Raw genomic sequence first — 16,237 nt, 5'->3', positions numbered from 1 at the left:
TCAGTCCTCTCTACTGCTGGAGATGGAACTGCCTAATTCGGACTGCCGATGAACGGCCAGATGACGACAAGGCCGAAAGCGGCATGGTGGGATCAGATAAGATGCGGTGCTGGGCGGTGATTGGCGGTAGGGCTTCTCAGGCGAGCCCTAAGATGACTAAGGCTTCCCATTGCGGCATGCAGGAGGGCGATTATAGAGGGAACCGCGGATGAGAATATTCGATGCGCAGTTTCTCCACCTCTGAGTCATTTCCAACTGCTCGCTAATGGTTCTGTGCTTTTACTGCTGCTCTTCTGCTGATTGATAATGCTGGTGGGGAACCCACACACCCAAGAATTGCCCTCCGAAATCGGCTCGCGCGCACGATAATCTAATCTGATCCGATCCTTTTCAGCGGGATTTTCCCCTCTGACCTTCTTCTCTTCTTCTCTCCTCGGTTGTTGTTCTGCCTCATCAACACCTGGTCGACATCCCCTCATCCATACCTATATCCTTCTTCATATCTATCTCCTACACATTTTCTTCTATCCTCTTCTCTACATCCTCTACTCCACTCGGACTCTTCCAAGTCCTCGTCTCCTTCGGTCTTCCCAACTCGCTGGAGCTCTTCCGCTCTTCCGGGTGACACCACACCCGGCCTTCACGTGAGTGTTCCCCCCCATCTACTTCTACTTTCTACTTTCTACTTCCTCCCCCCAACTCTCTCTCAATCCTATCCCCTTCTTCTCTTCCCCCGTCCATGATCTAACAACCCCAGTCATCATGGCCACCCCGGCTCCCTCAATAGCTCCGGCTCCCCTGGCCCCCGCCTTGGTCGCCAAGCCGGTCGTGTCGCCCTCCCCGGGCCCGGGCACTCCCGGATCCGTCACCTCCAAGGAATGGGTGATCCCACCACGTCCAAAGCCTGGTCGCAAGCCTGCCACCGATACGCCTCCAACCAAACGGAAAGCTCAGAATAGAGCTGCCCAGCGAGCCTTTCGCGAACGTCGCGCGGCTCGCGTCAACGAACTCGAGGACCAGATCAAGAAGATCGAAGATGATCACGATATCCACGTCGCCGCCCTCAAGGAGCAAATCTCCAATCTCTCCCACGAGGTCGAGCAATGTCGAGGGGAAATGACCTGGTGGCGTGATCGATGCCACGCTCTCGAAAAAGAGGTCTCCGTCGAACGCAGTGCCAAAGAAGCCATCGTCAAGGAGTTCCGCTCCTCCCTATCCAAGCCGAATCAACCCTCCTCCCAGCCCGCCACCACCAGCTCCTCCTCCTCCTCCTCCTCCTCCCCCACAAAGGAGAAGCAAACCGACCGTGAGGAAGTCCCCCTCGGCTGCAATAATTGCTCCTCCACCCACTGTCAATGCATCGAGGATGCCTTCACCATGCCGGGCGTCGAACGCACCGACCCCTCATCCAAGCGTCCCACCACCGCCGGCCCCTCGCGCGCCGAGCCCGAGATCAAGCCCGACCCCGAGGAGATGGAGATCGATTTCACCACGCGGTTCGCCGCGCCTTCCGGTCAAGCCCCCGCCCATGACGACACTGCCGTCTCTTCCCCGGCCGTGGATCCCTGCGGCTTCTGCCAGGACGGTACCCCCTGCATCTGCGCCGAGATGGCCGCCCAGGAGGAACAGCGTCGTCGCCGCCGGGACTCCTTCGAGAACAACCGGCTCGCCCCGATCCAGAATCTCTCCCAGTTCACCCCGCCGCCGTCCGAGGGCGACGTGCGCTCCGAGGTGACCCTCCCCCCAATCAGCCAGGCCACCAACCCCTGCGCCAACGGCCCTGGCACGTGCGCCCAATGCCTCGCCGACCCGCGAAGCACCCTTTTTTGCAAGACGCTGGCGGCCTCCCGCTCCGCCAGCGTGGCCTCCTCCCCCTCCGGATGTTGCGGCGGTAAGGGCCCCGACGGCGGCTGCTGCCAGTCCCGCAATTCCTCCAACCCTTCTCGAAGCGGGACGGCGGCGGCTGTCGCTGCCAACAACAACAAGGCCAGCCCTTCCCGGCCATCCTCCTCCGCCACCACCCCGTCCCTGACGCTCTCCTGCGCCGACGCCTTCACCACGCTCTCCCGCCATCCGAACTTCTCCCGCGCCAGTGATGAGATCTCCACCTGGCTTCCCAAGCTCCACACCCTCCCGAACCCCAAGGACGTGGCCCCGACGGGCTCGCGTGGCCCCATGGAAGTCGAAGCCGCCAGTGTCATGGGTGTGCTCCGATACTTCGACCGGCGGTTCGCCGACAAATGATGCTCCTGCTCGGTTCTTTTTTTTTCTTCCCTACTTCTGGATTTCATTTGTTCTTTTTCCCTTCGATGATACCCAAACCCGACGGGCCACACGTCGGAGTTTGTATTTTATATCCCACTCTCCGTTGCGATCGAGCCGACACTGTCCGTGTTTTGATTAATCTTGACTCACCCGGAATCGGTCACGAGCATGATATTGGAGCTGGACCGCGGCGTGTGTGCACATATATACACCTACAGCGGTGACGTCTCCCCGGGGATGCAGACAGCACCGCTACGACTGAACGACCACCAAAAGTCTTGATTCAAGACAAACCAACCAACCAACCAAACATATTACACTAAAACAAGACCCGACTTGTAGGGTCTACACTGGGATACACGATATATCCCCTAGCCCTGCAGTATAGAATGGTCTTTGCCTGGCGCACCGGCAGGGCCCGTCACGATACATAGATGGACGAATCGGGTTTGGTTATTCCTGGGCGGGTATTTGCGTTGATTTCTGTATTATTGTGTCCACTAGGACAGACTTATATACTGGAGTATCGATGATTGGAATTTCTATATTTTTCGTGTAGGCGTTCCGATATGTAAAGGGTAGGCTAATAAAATACATAAAGAGGGGTGTGGTATATCATGAGACGAGTGGGAATCAACGAGCATCAAACAAATCGATCAACAAGGCTGAGATGAGTATCACGGGATCAGAATCAGAATGAGACAACAAAAACGAGCAGATCGCCGTCCCCATCCATCGTATATTTACAGGCGAAACCAGCCCAACGCCTGCACACGCGCTGCTCCTATGAAAGAAAGGGGTCAGAACTATAAAGAAACGACACGGATATGTAGAAGCCGAAGGAGGCATAGAAATCGAGCCAGCCTGGATGGAAGCGGCTGAGCGTGACGATAGAGCGGTAGGACACCAAACTAAAAACGACCCCCACTGACCATCACATCGTCGTCACCACTGTCAGCAGCCGCACGGAGGAGACCAGCGCCCCAGATACCAGCGATCCCCCACATGCCGGTGCGCCAGCCGCGATAGAGGCCATGGATACCCTGACCCTGGCGCTTCCGCACGCCGATAGGCTTCTTGAGGAGCTCGTGGGCGCGCTCCGCCTCCGGAGCGGGCTGTACCCCCTCCTCGTAGACGATGCTCCACATGGTGCCGACGACGCCGCGGTAGGTCTGCGGCGTGGGGACGATGGTTTCGATTTCGGCCGTCTCGGAGGCAGCGGTGACAGAAGCGGACGGATGGGTGCGGCCAGCGCTCTTCTGACGCAGGCTGGGCGAGGTGAACGTGGCGATCTGCGCGCGACGCAGGACAGTTTCCAGCGGGAACCGGACGGTGAGTTCCAGGCCGGAGGCGATGAAGGAGAACAGGCCCCAACTCGATGGGTTCAGGACAGGGTCAAGCGACAGGTAGTGTTTGAGGAACAGAGGGGTCGTATTGGTGATGAAGTTGGGGAGACAGGAGTGGAGGACGGTGATGGGGACCAGGTGGGAGGGGATGGTGCAATTGGGAGTGGGGATCTGTCGAATAGCGCGGATGAGGGAACGCGGGCCGTGGGTGACCGGTGTGAGGACAAGGAGCGTCCTGGCGGTGTCGATCGGGGACAGGAGGAGCGCGGTGAGGGAGGTTGAGATCAGCGAGAGAAGCAAGGTGGCGATCGGAGAGGTTGAGGTCAGGATGTCGGCGGCTAGGGAAGGCGAGATTTCGTCCTCGGGCAAGCCCACGATAGCGGACAGAAGACTGCGAATGAACGTGTTCAGGGTGGGCTGGAGAAGAGAGTAGATGAAGGTGGCATTGCTCGCCTTCCACGGCGAGGTCGGTCCGCTGGTGGTCCATAGCTGGGAGATGACCTCCATGAGCGACGACGGGTTCTTGATGGTCAGGGCATGGCGAGACGAGGACGAGCGTATGTAGCCGCTCCGGTCGGTGATATGGCGACGGGGCTTTTTCGAACGGGGCGTTGACGGGGAGGGCACTGCCGGAGCTGCAGAGGTGAAATAATTGCTCTCATCGTCCGACGACAGCGACTCGTTCTGTGTTCCACTGGTTAGTCTCGCGTGTGTTGGAGTTGTGCGATTGGCCTCGCTCGGTCGTCACAAACCTCTCCTTCATCATCGTCATAAGAATCCGATTGGATTCCGGCGCCTGACCTCCGACGGTCGTCCATGGCTCGTCCACCAGCAGCTTCCGACATGGTATAGGCCTGGAGGATGGTTTTGGCGACATCGAACGGCTGCGCGAAGAGGACGCTCATGTAGCGCCACACAGCCCGATCCAATGCATCTCGAACCCAGCTCGAGACGGAGGGCGAGTTATCCAGGTAGTCGGAGTAGTCTAGGTCCGGCAACAAGTCGCGCGCCGAACCCCCAAAGACCTGAGCCGATGACGCATCGGGAGGGGAGGACGAAGCGGTGGTCGCGTCCAATCCCATAGAAGGAGGGAAGTAATAGGGGCGCAGGGGGTTGGGCCCCTGAACAGAAGACGACGACATGAGGAAGTCTGGCGAGGGAGAGAAGGGAGGTAGAGTGGAGGGGAAATATGTATGAAGATGAAGTAGAGACGAAGAAGTTGAGAGCTGGAGGGAAATTTGGAAAGGGAAGGCGGTCATTGGCTTAAGTCCGAATTTCCCGCCTGGCAGTTCCCGATCGGGTGTCGTTGCTTTTTTCCCCGGACGCTTCTTCTTCTTCCTCTTCTTTTTCTCTCCTCGCTGACTCTCCAAGGACAAGGCTTCCGCTTACCTTCTTTTACATCTGTTCTGCATATTCTTTCACTTCCATTCAATATGTCCTTCTGGTCCGAAGCCTGTCTCAATCTGCGCCTCGCCGTGCCCAAATCCCTTCCGAGTCATCGCTTATGTCGTGCGCAATCCAAGCGTTTCCTCAGCAGCTCCCTCCCTGTGTCGCGTACGCTCGCTTCTTCTCGATCGTCGCCCGCTTCCCCGAAGTCTAGCATCCTCGCGCGGACGCAGCAGCCATGGCCGCATGGGACAAATGCGGGACGGCGCACCTTCTCCGCCACCGCGGGCGTGCAGCACGGTCATATCACGCCGCCAAAACCTGGCGAGGAGTGAGTGCTGCTCCGACAGACTGTCAGTATGATTGAACACTGTCTGACTGACTGTCGTTGGTAGGATCAATGTCACTTTTATCGATAAGGACGGCACCAAGGTGGATTTGCAAGTAGCCGAGGGCGACAATCTGTTGGATATCGCGCAGGCCAACGACCTCGAGATGGAAGGTACGTTCGTCTGGGACCTCATGCGACTCAGGATCCACGTGGACTGATCATCTTAGGTGCCTGTGGTGGCTCCTGCGCCTGCTCCACCTGTCATGTCATCGTCGAAGACCCCGACATGTTCGATAAGATGGAAGAACCCACGGATGACGAGAACGACATGCTGGATCTGGCCTTCGGACTGACGGAGACCTCCCGTCTAGGATGTCAGGTCCAAATGAACAAGGACCTCGACGGTCTGGTGGTGCGACTGCCGTCGATGACTCGGAATCTGCAGGCCAGTGACTTTCAGCAAAAATAGAGCTCCCGGGGGGTAACATAATGCCGGCGACCTGAAAAGAACATCCATGTACTAGTAGTATTACAAGCATTGTACGGGCCAGGAAGTGATGGTCAGTTGAATTGGGTATTCTCATCTCCATTCTACATTTCAACAATTGTATATAACGAGGCACTTTTGAATCCACATGTACAAATCAAGAAAAAGATGACAGAAGCTCCCCAACGCCTTAAATGCCTGCCGGGTCATCGTCGCCAGATATCCTAAGCCTCCTCGATGTTCAAAGGCTTCCCCTTCTTCCCACTGATCAACTCCAAGAATCCCTGCTTGCTCACTTCGTTGACGGCCTTCTCTCGTTCGCCAATACCAATGGTTCCCTTCTTCCTCTCGCTCTTGGCGGCTTCTTCACCGCGCACCTGGGCGGCCCGGACAGCGTTGAACAGTTTCACCACACCACGCTGGGCGATCTTCCGCAGACGTTTTTCCTCCTCGAGGACCGCCCCCGCCTCGCCACGTTCGAAACCCATGACGTCCCGTATGCGACCCCGATCCAGCTCTTCCTTCTTCTCAGCGCGCAGCTTTGCGCGGGCCCGTTGATCCAACTTCTCCTCCGCGGCCGCGGTGGATTGCTGCGCAACGATCTTGCTGCGAGACAGGACGGGATCCGCCCGGGCCGACGTGGGCAGTTTCGTAGACAGGATCTTGGAGATGGAGTTGGAGAATGCAGTCGGGTCATGTCGCTTGGGGACGGCTCTGCCGCCAGCAGCGGACGTCGGCATAGATGTATCGGAGTCCGCATCGCTATCGGCACCGGACGAGGCCTCAGAGTCCGAAGCATCGTCGTCACCGGCGTCGCTATCGTCTTCCGATTTTTTGGCATCACCAATCGAGCGTGTCGGCTTTTCTGTGGCATCCGCCTTTGTGGTCTTCTTTGTCACCGGCGCTTCCTCATCGGAATCCGCTAGATTGACGGCCTGGAAATCGGCAGGCTCGTCGTCGTCGTCGTCCGAGTCGTCGGAACTGCTGTGGTACGCGCGCTGCTTGCGAAACTTCTTGGTGGGACGACCGCCATGCTTACCCTGGAAGCCCTCCAGGACCTTGCGCTTTTTCTGGGAGGTAGTCAAAGGCATTTTGAGGTGGAATGAGGAGACAAGCGTGAGTCGTTGATGTTGCGACCTTTTTTTTTTTCTGTTTTCTGCTGGCGGAGTATCCAGGGCGGTGAGGAGGCCAGCCAACGGGAGGGCCGAACGGACTCTCCGCATTTCGCCTTCTCGACTTGTCCTTTTTGGCTTCCTCAAACCCCCACATCATACCTCTGCTGCATACCTCTGCTTCCTATCTTCTACGGCCTCTCTCTCTTGAAGAACCGGCCTTCGATTCGCAAACCTAGAGACTCGAACAAACCCCGCCATGGTCCTTCAGGATCTCGGGCGGCGTATCAACGCCGCCGTCAACGACCTGACTCGGTCCAACAATCTGGACGAGAAGGTATGCCGTCCTCCCTGCTGTCCAGGAGCCCGTACTAACTCCACTCAGGCCTTTGACGACATGCTGAAAGAAATCTGCTCCGCGCTGCTCTCCGCCGATGTCAACGTGCGCCTCGTCCAGTCGCTCCGCAAATCGATCAAGTCGAGCGTGAATTTCGCCTCTCTCCCCTCCGCCGTCAACAAGAAACGTCTCATCCAGAAGACTGTCTTTGACGAACTCGTGGCTCTGGTCAATCCGCACGCCGAGCCGTTCCGTCCCAAGAAGGGCCGGTCCAACGTGATCATGTTCGTGGGTCTGCAGGGAGCCGGTAAGACGACGACCTGCACGAAGCTGGCGCGACACTACCAGATGCGCGGGTTCAAGACGGCGCTGGTCTGCGCGGACACCTTCCGAGCCGGAGCGTTCGATCAGCTGAAGCAGAACGCCACCAAGGCCAAGATCCCGTACTACGGCAGTCTCACGCAGACGGATCCGGCGGTCGTGGCGGCCGAGGGTGTCGCCAAGTTCAAGAAGGAGCGCTTCGAGGTCATCATCGTCGACACCAGCGGTCGGCACAAGCAGGAAGAGGACCTCTTCACGGAGATGACCCAGATCCAGACGGCCGTCACACCGGACCAGACCATCCTCGTCCTGGACAGCACGATCGGGCAGGCCGCCGAGGCGCAATCCGCCGCCTTCAAGGCCACCGCCGACTTTGGCGCGATCATCATCACCAAGACGGACGGCCACGCCGCCGGCGGTGGCGCCATCTCCGCCGTCGCCGCCACCCACACGCCGATCATCTTCCTCGGGACGGGTGAGCACATGATGGACCTGGAGCGGTTCGAGCCCAAGGCGTTCATCCAGAAGCTCCTGGGCATGGGCGACATGGCCGGGCTGGTCGAGCACGTGCAGGCCGTGACGAAGGACTCGGCCGCCGCCAAGGAGACCTACAAGCACATCTCGGAGGGCATCTACACGATCCGTGACTTCCGCGAGAACATCACGTCGATCATGAAGATGGGCCCGCTGTCCAAGCTCTCCGGGATGATCCCGGGTCTGTCGAACCTGACGGCCGGCCTGGACGACGAGGACGGCTCGATGAAGCTGCGCCGCATGGTCTACATCTTCGACAGCATGACCGCGTCGGAGCTCGACGGCGATGGCAAGGTGTTCGTGGAACAACCCAGCCGCATGGTCCGAATCGCCTGCGGCAGCGGCACCACCGTGCGCGAGGTCGAGGATCTGCTCTCGCAGCATCGCATGATGGCCGGCATGGCCAAGCGCATGGGCGGCCAGAAGAAGCAGATGCAGCGCGCCCAGAACATGCTCAAGGGCGGCAACAAGGAACAGCAACTGGCCGCCATGCAGAAACGGATGGCCTCCATGGGTGGCGCAGGCGGCATGCCCGGAATGCCTGGCATGGGCGATATTGGCAAGATGATGCAGATGCTCCAGGGCCAAGGAGGAGGAGGAGGTGGTGGTGGAATGCCCGGCCTCGGCGGCATGGACCTACAGGCAATGATGAGCCAGATGGGCGGGTTGATGGGCGGTGGACGCGGCCGGGGACGGTAGTTTCCCGTGTCTGCATTCACCCTTCGAATACGTCTTATTCCCTTGTTGTTTGTATGGTTCGACGATGCAGTCATCGGGCGGTTAGCATGTGTGGTGTTTGGCGTGCTTTGTTTCTTGTGTTTGTGCTGTGGGACCGGTAATCCTTTACAGTTAATCGTTTTTAACTGCCGATATCAAGATCTACAATGGACGTTTCCAATGGATAGAATGAATATATGTGCGACATATTACACCTAACCTTACGTTATATAAAACAACAGCGGGATATTCATTATCGAGCGACATATCAATCAATCTACCCTCTCCACCTTACTAACACTATCCAAAACTCCCTCCGCAACACCCACCACCCGCCGGAAAACCTCCCTGGCACTCTCCTCCACCTGCCCGATCCACACCTTAACCGTGGCATCCCACCCATCCACGCGTCTGTCGTCCACGACCCTCCCCGGCGGCAGACGCGGGTGTTTGAACGACGTAGCGGCAGCCACGGCCCCCTCGTGGCCCGGCAACGGTGCACTAAGGGAATACCGCCAGACGACCTCGTCCTCGACATACAGCGAGTATGTGAGGACCGAGCTCGGGACGACGACGGACTTGCCCGTGGCGGAGTCGACGCGCTCGTCGCGCACCTCGATATCAATCAGGCCATACTTGACGTTCCCGTCGGGGACATACTTGATCGCGACATCCTCCGCATCGGTCTGGTGGTAAGTGCGCACGGGGAGATAGAACATGCTGAGCGGGCCGACGCTGAACTCGTGCAGGCCCTCGCCGGGAGAATTGGGGCGGACGTCATCGGAGGTCAGGCCGAGGGCCGGGTCCGGGAAGCGGGTGGCGGCGAACTCGTGGCGGTCACCGCTGAGGAGGACGACGCGGACGCCGAGATGGCGCTCGGCGTGCCACATGGCGTCGAAGACGGCGCGGCGCTCGGCGAGGAAGCCGCCCCAGGTGTCGGTTGTGCCGACGTGCCAGTTCTTGGTGAAGGGGACGCTGGAGGAGATGATCTTCCAGCGGACTTCGGCGGGTTCGGGGCGGGCGAGGTAGGCGAGAAGGGAGTGGAGCTGGGCGGAGCCGAGGATGGAGGAGTTGGCGTGGGCCGGGGCTGAGCGATAGGTGCGGGTGTCGAGGAGGAAGAAGGAGGCGGGGCCGTGGATGAAGGAGAAATAGGTGGTGTTTTCGCGGGCGGCGAAGGGGGTGGCCGGGATGGGGGGGTTGACGCTGACGTGGTAGTGGATGAACGGGTCTGCGGCGGCTGGGTAGGGGGGCGTGAGGTTCCCCTTGGACCAGTCGTTGGCGATCTCATGGTCGTCGAGGGTGTGGAGCCAGGGCAGGTTGATGGCTGGGTTGTCCGGGGGGAGGGACCAGGATGGGGAGGAGTATACGCGGCGGTATTCGCTGCGGTAGTGGGAGGCTGAGGATCCGAACCGGTGCGGGACGTCGATGTAGATGAAGTCGCCGAGGAAGAGCATGAAGGCGGGCCGCAGGCTGGAAGGAAGCTTGTTGATTGTCCGGGTCATTGTTTCGAGCCCTGGGAAGCGCAGAGGGTGTGACCGTGGGTTGTATGGGAAGTTGGGCTTCATGCAACTGGATGTCAGGAAGCTCAGGCGGTTGGCGGATTTGGTGCCTGGAAGGGGAGCAGTGGTGAAGGATCCAGTGCCATTGTTGGATAGGGAGTAGCGGTAGCGCGAATCTGGACGGAGGTTCTTGAGTGTCACGGTGGTCGTGAAGTCCGTGGAGTTGTCCAGGGAGTAGATGATGCCCTCCTCGATCCAGCGGGATGGATCGGGCTGTTCGGCCTGCTGGTAGAAGACGACGAGCGGCAGTTGGGCGGGATCAGGCTCTCGTACGAGGAGGTTGGCCGTAGTGGGAGACACATAGCCAATCCGAGAGAAGGACAGGTCCTCTCCGGAGTAGAGAACAACCCCCCGGAGGAGCAAGTCGAGGGAGAAGAGGGTGAGAACGACGTTCACTAGTATGGTGAACCGCGATGCGACGGGGAATCGGGCCGAGGGAAGCCCGGTCAAGAGGGTCTTGAGAAGACCGTCCCCTTTGACGGGTTCTGCATGAGCTGTAAGATGGCCTGTCCAGAAATTGGCTGGAGATGCCCTACCTGGGTCATGCCGACGGCCTTTGGTGTCTTCGCGGCCAGCGGTGCTCTTGTCGGCAGAGAGGCAGAAGAGTGAGGACAGATACACTACCAGGGAAGTCGCCACAATGTGAGGCATATGATGGCCAGGAATCTACACTCCGTTAGTTTCTGATACTGAGATGGATTAAGTGATTGCCTACCCAGCGTAGAAACACAAAGGCCATGAAGCGGAGGATGGCGGAGCTGACGGCCGCGGCAACTCGCGGCAAAGACATGGTGTTGTGCAGTGCAGTCGACCCTAACAGAGGCGAATCATATCTAGAAGTTCAGTTACGCTTGCACCCAGCTGGGCAGGGAGTCTCTGGCGACGTCGAGAGTGAAGGCGAGAGTTGACGTGAATAAAAGGGTTCTGGCGGCAGAAAAGCGGAATGACGTAGCGGAGTGTGGGTTACCCATTTGGGAAATCTCCAAACACGCAGCGGCAGAAGTATGCGTATCTCGCCGACTCCAGTAAGCAGTTGGTCTGTCGCCGCTTTAATGGGGGCGATTAAGCTCTCGCTCATTGAGTAAATGTCAGCACAGGCTTATACTCGGTGATTTGGCCAGGGCAGTCATGTGATTGGTCAGTGACCGATCATGGGTCGTTCTCAGACGCCGTAAGATTACAAGTATCTAGGTACCTACACTGAATATCCCTCACTTCTACGTTTCTTCAGTTGAGGTATTACACTGTTCGAAGGCAATGAAGACAAAGTGATTTGTAACCCGCAAATCAAATATCACCAAGTCAAAATGTGTATAAGAAACCCCACTAACTCAGTATCGGGGCTTTCTCCACGGACGTCTCACCGCCAGGCCTTCCACCTCTGCCGCACCATGAGATACCTAGAAGCGCCACTGAGACAACCAGTTCTTCATCAAAGCTGGGGAAATTGGCCCAAGTACCCTCATGGTTGCGCTGGCGGCTTTGGCTCTTGACACATCCAAGGCCACAGACATCGCTGCATCCTGTTCATCAGCAAGCGCGCGATAAAATGGAAGCAGCTTGAGGGCTGGCTTGTCTGCTATGTCGGCACTGCTAGGATTTCTGATACGCCCAAGCTCTGCGACCCATTCTCTAAGCTCAACTGGCTCTACATGGAAAATTTCCTGGATGGCCGGGATCAGAGATGACCACGAGGCTGTTTCCCGATTTGTTAGATGGAAGAATGCAGGTGACTCCTTGAAAGCGGGTCTATGACGTGCGTGGACAATCTCAGTCACTATCGATGATAATATATCCTAAACAAATATCAGATTCGCGGCTCGCACAGGAAGATTTTCATTCGTGGTTAGTGGCATGTCACTTACCACTGGCACCCAGTCAACATCCATCGACCCCAATCCAGTGGGAATCTTCCCCATAGCCTTAGATGAAGCGATAATAGTCGGAATCCATTCCTGGGGATTCCACTGTCCTTTGGGGAGGGTAGGACCTGCAATTTGCCCCACGCGGTACACTGTTGTAGGGACACCACACCGTCGAGAGGCCTCCGAGCAGATACGCTCTCCAATATGCTTAGACTCGCCGTAGCCCTGTTGCAAGACAACGCCAACATCTTCAATTGGTTTCTCCGGTACGAGGATTCCCATCTGTCTTGTCCATGCGCCCACTGTGCTGACGGAGGATACAAAGTGGATATGCGTATTGTGTCTGCTTTGCAGACTGAGATCGATGAAATTGCGGACTCCTTTGATGTGTGTCTCGAAGGACTCCACGGACTGGTTAAAATCAACCTTCCAGGCGTTGTGGATCACGGTATCTGCCACACTGGAGATCTCCTTGTATTTCGCCTGTTCCAGACCGAACTGGGATTCGCCCAGCGCAGCTTGGAGAAATTCGATTTTAGCCCACTCATCCGGAGATACATCAAGACCCTTCTCACTGAAAGACTTTTGTTGGCGAATTTCAGCGTGCGAGCGGTTGAGACAGTAGACTTTTGCAATGGTCGGGGTCTTGATCAGATCATGCAGAATGTATGTTCCCAGAGAGCCAGTTGAGCCAGTTAAAACCACGACAGAGGGATATGCAGCTTGACTTGACAATTGTCTGTCACGGTTTGTAGTGAGATTAGCGGTATATTTCTGGACCAACTGCTCGATCTTTTCATTGCGAGGGATGTCATCATCAATTGTGCCTTCCAGTATGCCCTGGAGGAAACGAGCCAAACCCTCTACCGTCGGATTGGCGTAGACGACTTGAGGGGTAATCGTCCCCTCCTTTGTCTCCGGCTTTTGCTGTTGTAGTACTCGCTGCAAGGTTGTGGCGATTTGGATTGTCATGAGTGAATCGAGTCCAGCATTGTGAAGATTCTGATTGTTGAGGAAACAAGATTTTCCAAATGCCCGGGTAATAATTTGACGAACATATTCCACGATACTCGAGCGATCCGTGCCTTCAGGAAATGGCACGTCCTGGTCAAAAGCCAAATCCGCATCATAAATAGCATTGATCTCCTGCTCATAGTCCCGGAGTACTGCTTGCCGCTGCACTGTACCTTTCGGGGTCGTTTTGAAAGGCTTTGCCTTTGAGGCAAGGCCAATCCTGTCTTTCAGAACTCGCCCATGGGCAGCAACAACTAGATTGGCTTTTTCCACTGTCGACCAAATCTCCTCAATGAAATCATTCAGGGTCATTTCCGGAGCGTCAGCAATTGGTTCAATAAGCAAGCCAGCCTGGAACCTAGACTGACCGACCACCACGGCTCTCGAGACGAGAGGATGGCCCTCGATGGTTGTCTCCATGTCCACCGGATTGAACTTCTCTCCGTTGCTGAGAACAATCACATCATCAGACCTTCCGTGGAACTTCCATAAGCGAGGATTCGTGGGATGTCTCGTGTACAGATCGTTGGTTTTGTACTCAACCCGATCGGGCAAGACATGGAAAATGGCTTGTGTGTCGCGCGAGTTTTCCCTACGAGGAATGACCATCTCAAACAAGTCGTCTCCTCGAGCGTGCATTTCAATCCCGTAAGATGGGTGCCATTCAAAGTAGCTCCAATCTTCTCCCCTTTCTGGCACCAGTGCTGGAAGCCACCCCATTTCCGAGGATCCGATAACAGCTACGACCTGTACATGCTGGCGCAGGCGATGACCCGACTCAAGCGCCAATGGCGCGCCCCCGAAGAATACGCTCCGGAGTGTCCTGAGAGACTTGAGTGCCCTTTCTGAATGGCTCATATCTTCCAAAGCTGACGGCGGGAGAAATGCAGCTGTCGGACTCGTCTTTTCGATGAGTTCAACCAAGTGGTCCACTGACAGTGGTTTGTCAGGGCCAATCAAAACAGGGACTTTGTGGAAGATTGACATAACAAACGAGATAAGCCCCATCAAATGAAAGAACGGCGTTGTTACAAGGACGATCTCATCCTGACCATAGTTGTAGAATGTGGCTGGTTGGCGAGACTCAGGCCATGGTAGTCGCGAGAACTCATCGTTGCACTTGAAGAATCCGTTGGTCAGAGGTACAAGCTTGGGCATGCCTAATTATTTCCGGGAAAGTCAGAGTGTATAACTCTTGGGTAAAGGAGCTGATGGCATCTACTTACCGGTGGTTCCAGAGCTATGGATAATGCAAATGGTTTGATCTTCAACGTCATCATAGGCTTCTTGGTAGATATAGGGTCGTTGGCCGTCTGCATCAGCAAGCATCTGCTGAAGCGTGGAGATTTGGAAGATCTCTACATTTGGGCACAGGTCTTGGATCTCGAGAACTCGGGCGTGTCGCTCTTCGCTGAAGAAAATCTTGGTGCACTCAGCTGCATTGAGCAGGTAGACATGAGCGTCATCAGAGTTTCTTGTAGAAGGCAAAAATGCCTATATGTGCCACGAGTCAGTCAGGTTTCCATCAATATCTACGTCTGCTCGCACATACTTCGTAGCCCAATTTCTGACATGCTAGGATGAACACGCAGTATCGCACATCGTTCGTCCCTACGTAAGCCAGCCTCTCCTTCGAGAATTTTGTCGGTCCAAGAGTCTTTTCGATCCACCAACAAGCAGAGTTGACGGCATGAGCCAATTCCCTCATCGTCAAATTCTGGAATCCATCAGACACATTCAGGCCCCGCGGAATGACTGCAAACAGTCTCTCCGGGTCACGCTGAGCGGCATCATCCACAATTCTCGACAAAAGTCTTTTTCCCGTGGGCTCCATGACTTTTCCTGTTATGACGACTCTTAGGGGGTTTAATTCAGCTTTAGAAGGAGACAGTGGTGCACAAACGTTTTTCGGTCGAGGATTCAAGCTTTCTATAAGGCTTGCTTTGCCTGATCATCAAGCGGGACCCGAGATGAACTCGCTTCTTTCCTGATTTGGACTGCGTAGTACTCAATTGCCGGGACGACGAAGATCATTGCCTTAAACATCTATTAACAGTCCCAATATCTAGTCCTCGAGACCCACCCATGTCACTATGCTTGATTTCAATGGCATAAGGTTGACACGCGCAAGACGGAAACTCGGAAACCTAGGGACATGGCCTATACATAGCACTGCTGAAGGAGCATTGCTAGGACTAATACCCAGTTCTGGCGGTATAATTGTACGGCGTGATATTCACGACGGTGACCCATCAGGTGCCCTGGCACCTGTACGGAGTTGTGCCGGTACCGGACTTATACAGATTATCTAGCGGAGCTCGTTCTGACTAGACACGACTCCCAAAACGCGCACCGCGTTACATCGGAAGCAGGGATCTGAGAGCAAGAGCGAGAGGAATGCGGTTCCAAGAATCTAGAGGTCTGAGAGACTTGACTAGTGGGAGAGAAAACGAAAAGGGCAGGGAATGGACTCAAGCTTCTGACAGCCACTCAGGACAAAGAGATTCGGCAGAATCTCGGCTGTCCTTCGTATCTCAAGAATAATAAGAGGCAGACGTGATTTTCTCTCCCAGGCCTCCGGGTCGCTCTCGTGGCATTTTCGTTCCAAACAGTCGGCACAAGTTTGCCCCACTACGGGTAGCTTCTGCCGATATGATATCCGAGTGAAGTTCTCCTCCTGACCTTGCTCCTATGGCGCTCTGTATCTATATCTCAACAGCCGATCACGCAGGACTCCTGGGAGGATACGCAGGTTCGGCTTATTGCCGACTTGAACCACCGATAGAAACTTCTAAGACACCCTGGCTTATGTAATCTTATCTAGTTAGTCAACTATGGCATAGCGTATAATCTCATCGCTCGAGCTTCTTACACTAAGAACTGTCTAACAACGTGTGAGTGAAATGCAATCGAAGATAGAAAGATAAATTTGTTTGTTGTGCACTCACCCTCAATTAGATCCG

At 56.0% G+C, this 16,237-nt stretch overlaps 8 protein-coding genes across 8 annotated transcripts; 4 read left to right on the top strand and 4 right to left on the bottom strand.

Moving 5' to 3' along the window:
• Positions 1-655: 655 nt before the first annotated feature.
• On the top strand, positions 656-2,602 carry hapX (bZIP transcription factor HapX). Its single transcript, XM_073687003.1, has one exon. The coding sequence runs from the start codon at positions 763-765 to the stop codon at positions 2,242-2,244; it is 1,482 nt and encodes a 493-aa protein (XP_073549355.1). The 5' UTR covers positions 656-762; the 3' UTR covers positions 2,245-2,602.
• A 574-nt stretch (positions 2,603-3,176) lies between these two features.
• BDV59DRAFT_200929 (mitofusin complex protein UGO1) lies at positions 3,177-4,753 on the bottom strand (the record flags this gene model as incomplete). The annotated part of the gene is made up of 2 exons (XM_073693702.1): positions 3,177-4,295; positions 4,364-4,753. The coding sequence occupies 2 exons, from the start codon at positions 4,751-4,753 to the stop codon at positions 3,177-3,179; spliced, it is 1,509 nt and encodes a 502-aa protein (XP_073549354.1).
• Positions 4,754-4,954: 201 nt separating this feature from the next.
• On the top strand, positions 4,955-5,918 carry BDV59DRAFT_13262 (ferredoxin family 2Fe-2S iron-sulfur cluster binding protein). The gene is made up of 3 exons (XM_073686997.1): positions 4,955-5,328; positions 5,393-5,499; positions 5,556-5,918. Exons 1-3 carry the CDS (start codon positions 5,045-5,047, stop codon positions 5,795-5,797), a joined length of 633 nt encoding a protein of 210 aa, XP_073549353.1. The 5' UTR covers positions 4,955-5,044; the 3' UTR covers positions 5,798-5,918.
• A 121-nt stretch (positions 5,919-6,039) lies between these two features.
• Positions 6,040-6,906, bottom strand: BDV59DRAFT_200927 (rRNA-processing protein RRP15; the record flags this gene model as incomplete). The annotated part of the gene is made up of 1 exon (XM_073693701.1): positions 6,040-6,906. One exon carries the CDS (start codon positions 6,904-6,906, stop codon positions 6,040-6,042), a length of 867 nt encoding a protein of 288 aa, XP_073549352.1.
• A 163-nt stretch (positions 6,907-7,069) lies between these two features.
• On the top strand, positions 7,070-8,963 carry BDV59DRAFT_13255 (RNA-binding signal recognition particle subunit SRP54). Its single transcript, XM_073686996.1, has 2 exons — positions 7,070-7,264; positions 7,313-8,963. Exons 1-2 carry the CDS (start codon positions 7,187-7,189, stop codon positions 8,816-8,818), a joined length of 1,584 nt encoding a protein of 527 aa, XP_073549351.1. The 5' UTR covers positions 7,070-7,186; the 3' UTR covers positions 8,819-8,963.
• BDV59DRAFT_13252 (alkaline phosphatase family protein) lies at positions 8,964-11,421 on the bottom strand. Its single transcript, XM_073686994.1, has 3 exons — positions 11,111-11,421; positions 10,932-11,061; positions 8,964-10,880 (listed from the first exon to the last, which is right to left on the bottom strand). The coding sequence occupies exons 1-3, from the start codon at positions 11,183-11,185 to the stop codon at positions 9,109-9,111; spliced, it is 1,977 nt and encodes a 658-aa protein (XP_073549350.1). The 5' UTR covers positions 11,186-11,421; the 3' UTR covers positions 8,964-9,108.
• A 374-nt stretch (positions 11,422-11,795) lies between these two features.
• BDV59DRAFT_200924 (putative NRPS-like enzyme) lies at positions 11,796-15,108 on the bottom strand (the record flags this gene model as incomplete). The annotated part of the gene is made up of 4 exons (XM_073693700.1): positions 11,796-12,191; positions 12,261-14,434; positions 14,501-14,768; positions 14,827-15,108. The coding sequence occupies 4 exons, from the start codon at positions 15,106-15,108 to the stop codon at positions 11,796-11,798; spliced, it is 3,120 nt and encodes a 1,039-aa protein (XP_073549349.1).
• BDV59DRAFT_175760 (uncharacterized protein) lies at positions 15,020-15,954 on the top strand. The gene is made up of 2 exons (XM_073689312.1): positions 15,020-15,116; positions 15,178-15,954. Exon 2 carries the CDS (start codon positions 15,368-15,370, stop codon positions 15,584-15,586), a length of 219 nt encoding a protein of 72 aa, XP_073549348.1. The 5' UTR covers positions 15,020-15,116; positions 15,178-15,367; the 3' UTR covers positions 15,587-15,954.
• The last annotated feature ends 283 nt before the right edge of the window (positions 15,955-16,237 follow it).

Source organism: Aspergillus ambiguus (genome assembly GCF_047715705.1).
Source record: "Aspergillus ambiguus strain CBS 117.58 unplaced genomic scaffold BDV59scaffold_10, whole genome shotgun sequence".
NCBI classification, from domain to species: Eukaryota; Fungi; Ascomycota; class Eurotiomycetes; order Eurotiales; family Aspergillaceae; genus Aspergillus; species Aspergillus ambiguus.
The sequence above is the reverse complement of the archived record's forward strand: the minus strand, read 5'-3'. Positions and strand labels throughout refer to the sequence as shown.

What these genes read in the sequence shown, in the direction of transcription:
- hapX (XM_073687003.1), top strand. Translation starts at nt 763, where the DNA reads ATGGCCACCCCGGCTCCCTCAATAGCTCCGGCTCCCCTGGCCCCCGCC.
- BDV59DRAFT_13262 (XM_073686997.1), top strand. Translation starts at nt 5,045, where the DNA reads ATGTCCTTCTGGTCCGAAGCCTGTCTCAATCTGCGCCTCGCCGTGCCC. An exon ending in CCGCCAAAACCTGGCGAGGA is followed by an intron (nt 5,329 to 5,392) that starts GTGAGTGCTGCT and finishes TGTCGTTGGTAG; the next exon opens with GATCAATGTCACTTTTATCG. An exon ending in CAACGACCTCGAGATGGAAG is followed by an intron (nt 5,500 to 5,555) that starts GTACGTTCGTCT and finishes TGATCATCTTAG; the next exon opens with GTGCCTGTGGTGGCTCCTGC.
- BDV59DRAFT_13255 (XM_073686996.1), top strand. Translation starts at nt 7,187, where the DNA reads ATGGTCCTTCAGGATCTCGGGCGGCGTATCAACGCCGCCGTCAACGAC. An exon ending in CCAACAATCTGGACGAGAAG is followed by an intron (nt 7,265 to 7,312) that starts GTATGCCGTCCT and finishes AACTCCACTCAG; the next exon opens with GCCTTTGACGACATGCTGAA.
- BDV59DRAFT_13252 (XM_073686994.1), bottom strand. Translation starts at nt 11,185, where the DNA reads ATGTCTTTGCCGCGAGTTGCCGCGGCCGTCAGCTCCGCCATCCTCCGC. An exon ending in CCTTTGTGTTTCTACGCTGG is followed by an intron (nt 11,062 to 11,110) that starts GTAGGCAATCAC and finishes AACGGAGTGTAG; the next exon opens with ATTCCTGGCCATCATATGCC. An exon ending in AGGCCGTCGGCATGACCCAG is followed by an intron (nt 10,881 to 10,931) that starts GTAGGGCATCTC and finishes CAGCTCATGCAG; the next exon opens with AACCCGTCAAAGGGGACGGT.
- BDV59DRAFT_175760 (XM_073689312.1), top strand. Translation starts at nt 15,368, where the DNA reads ATGCTTGATTTCAATGGCATAAGGTTGACACGCGCAAGACGGAAACTC.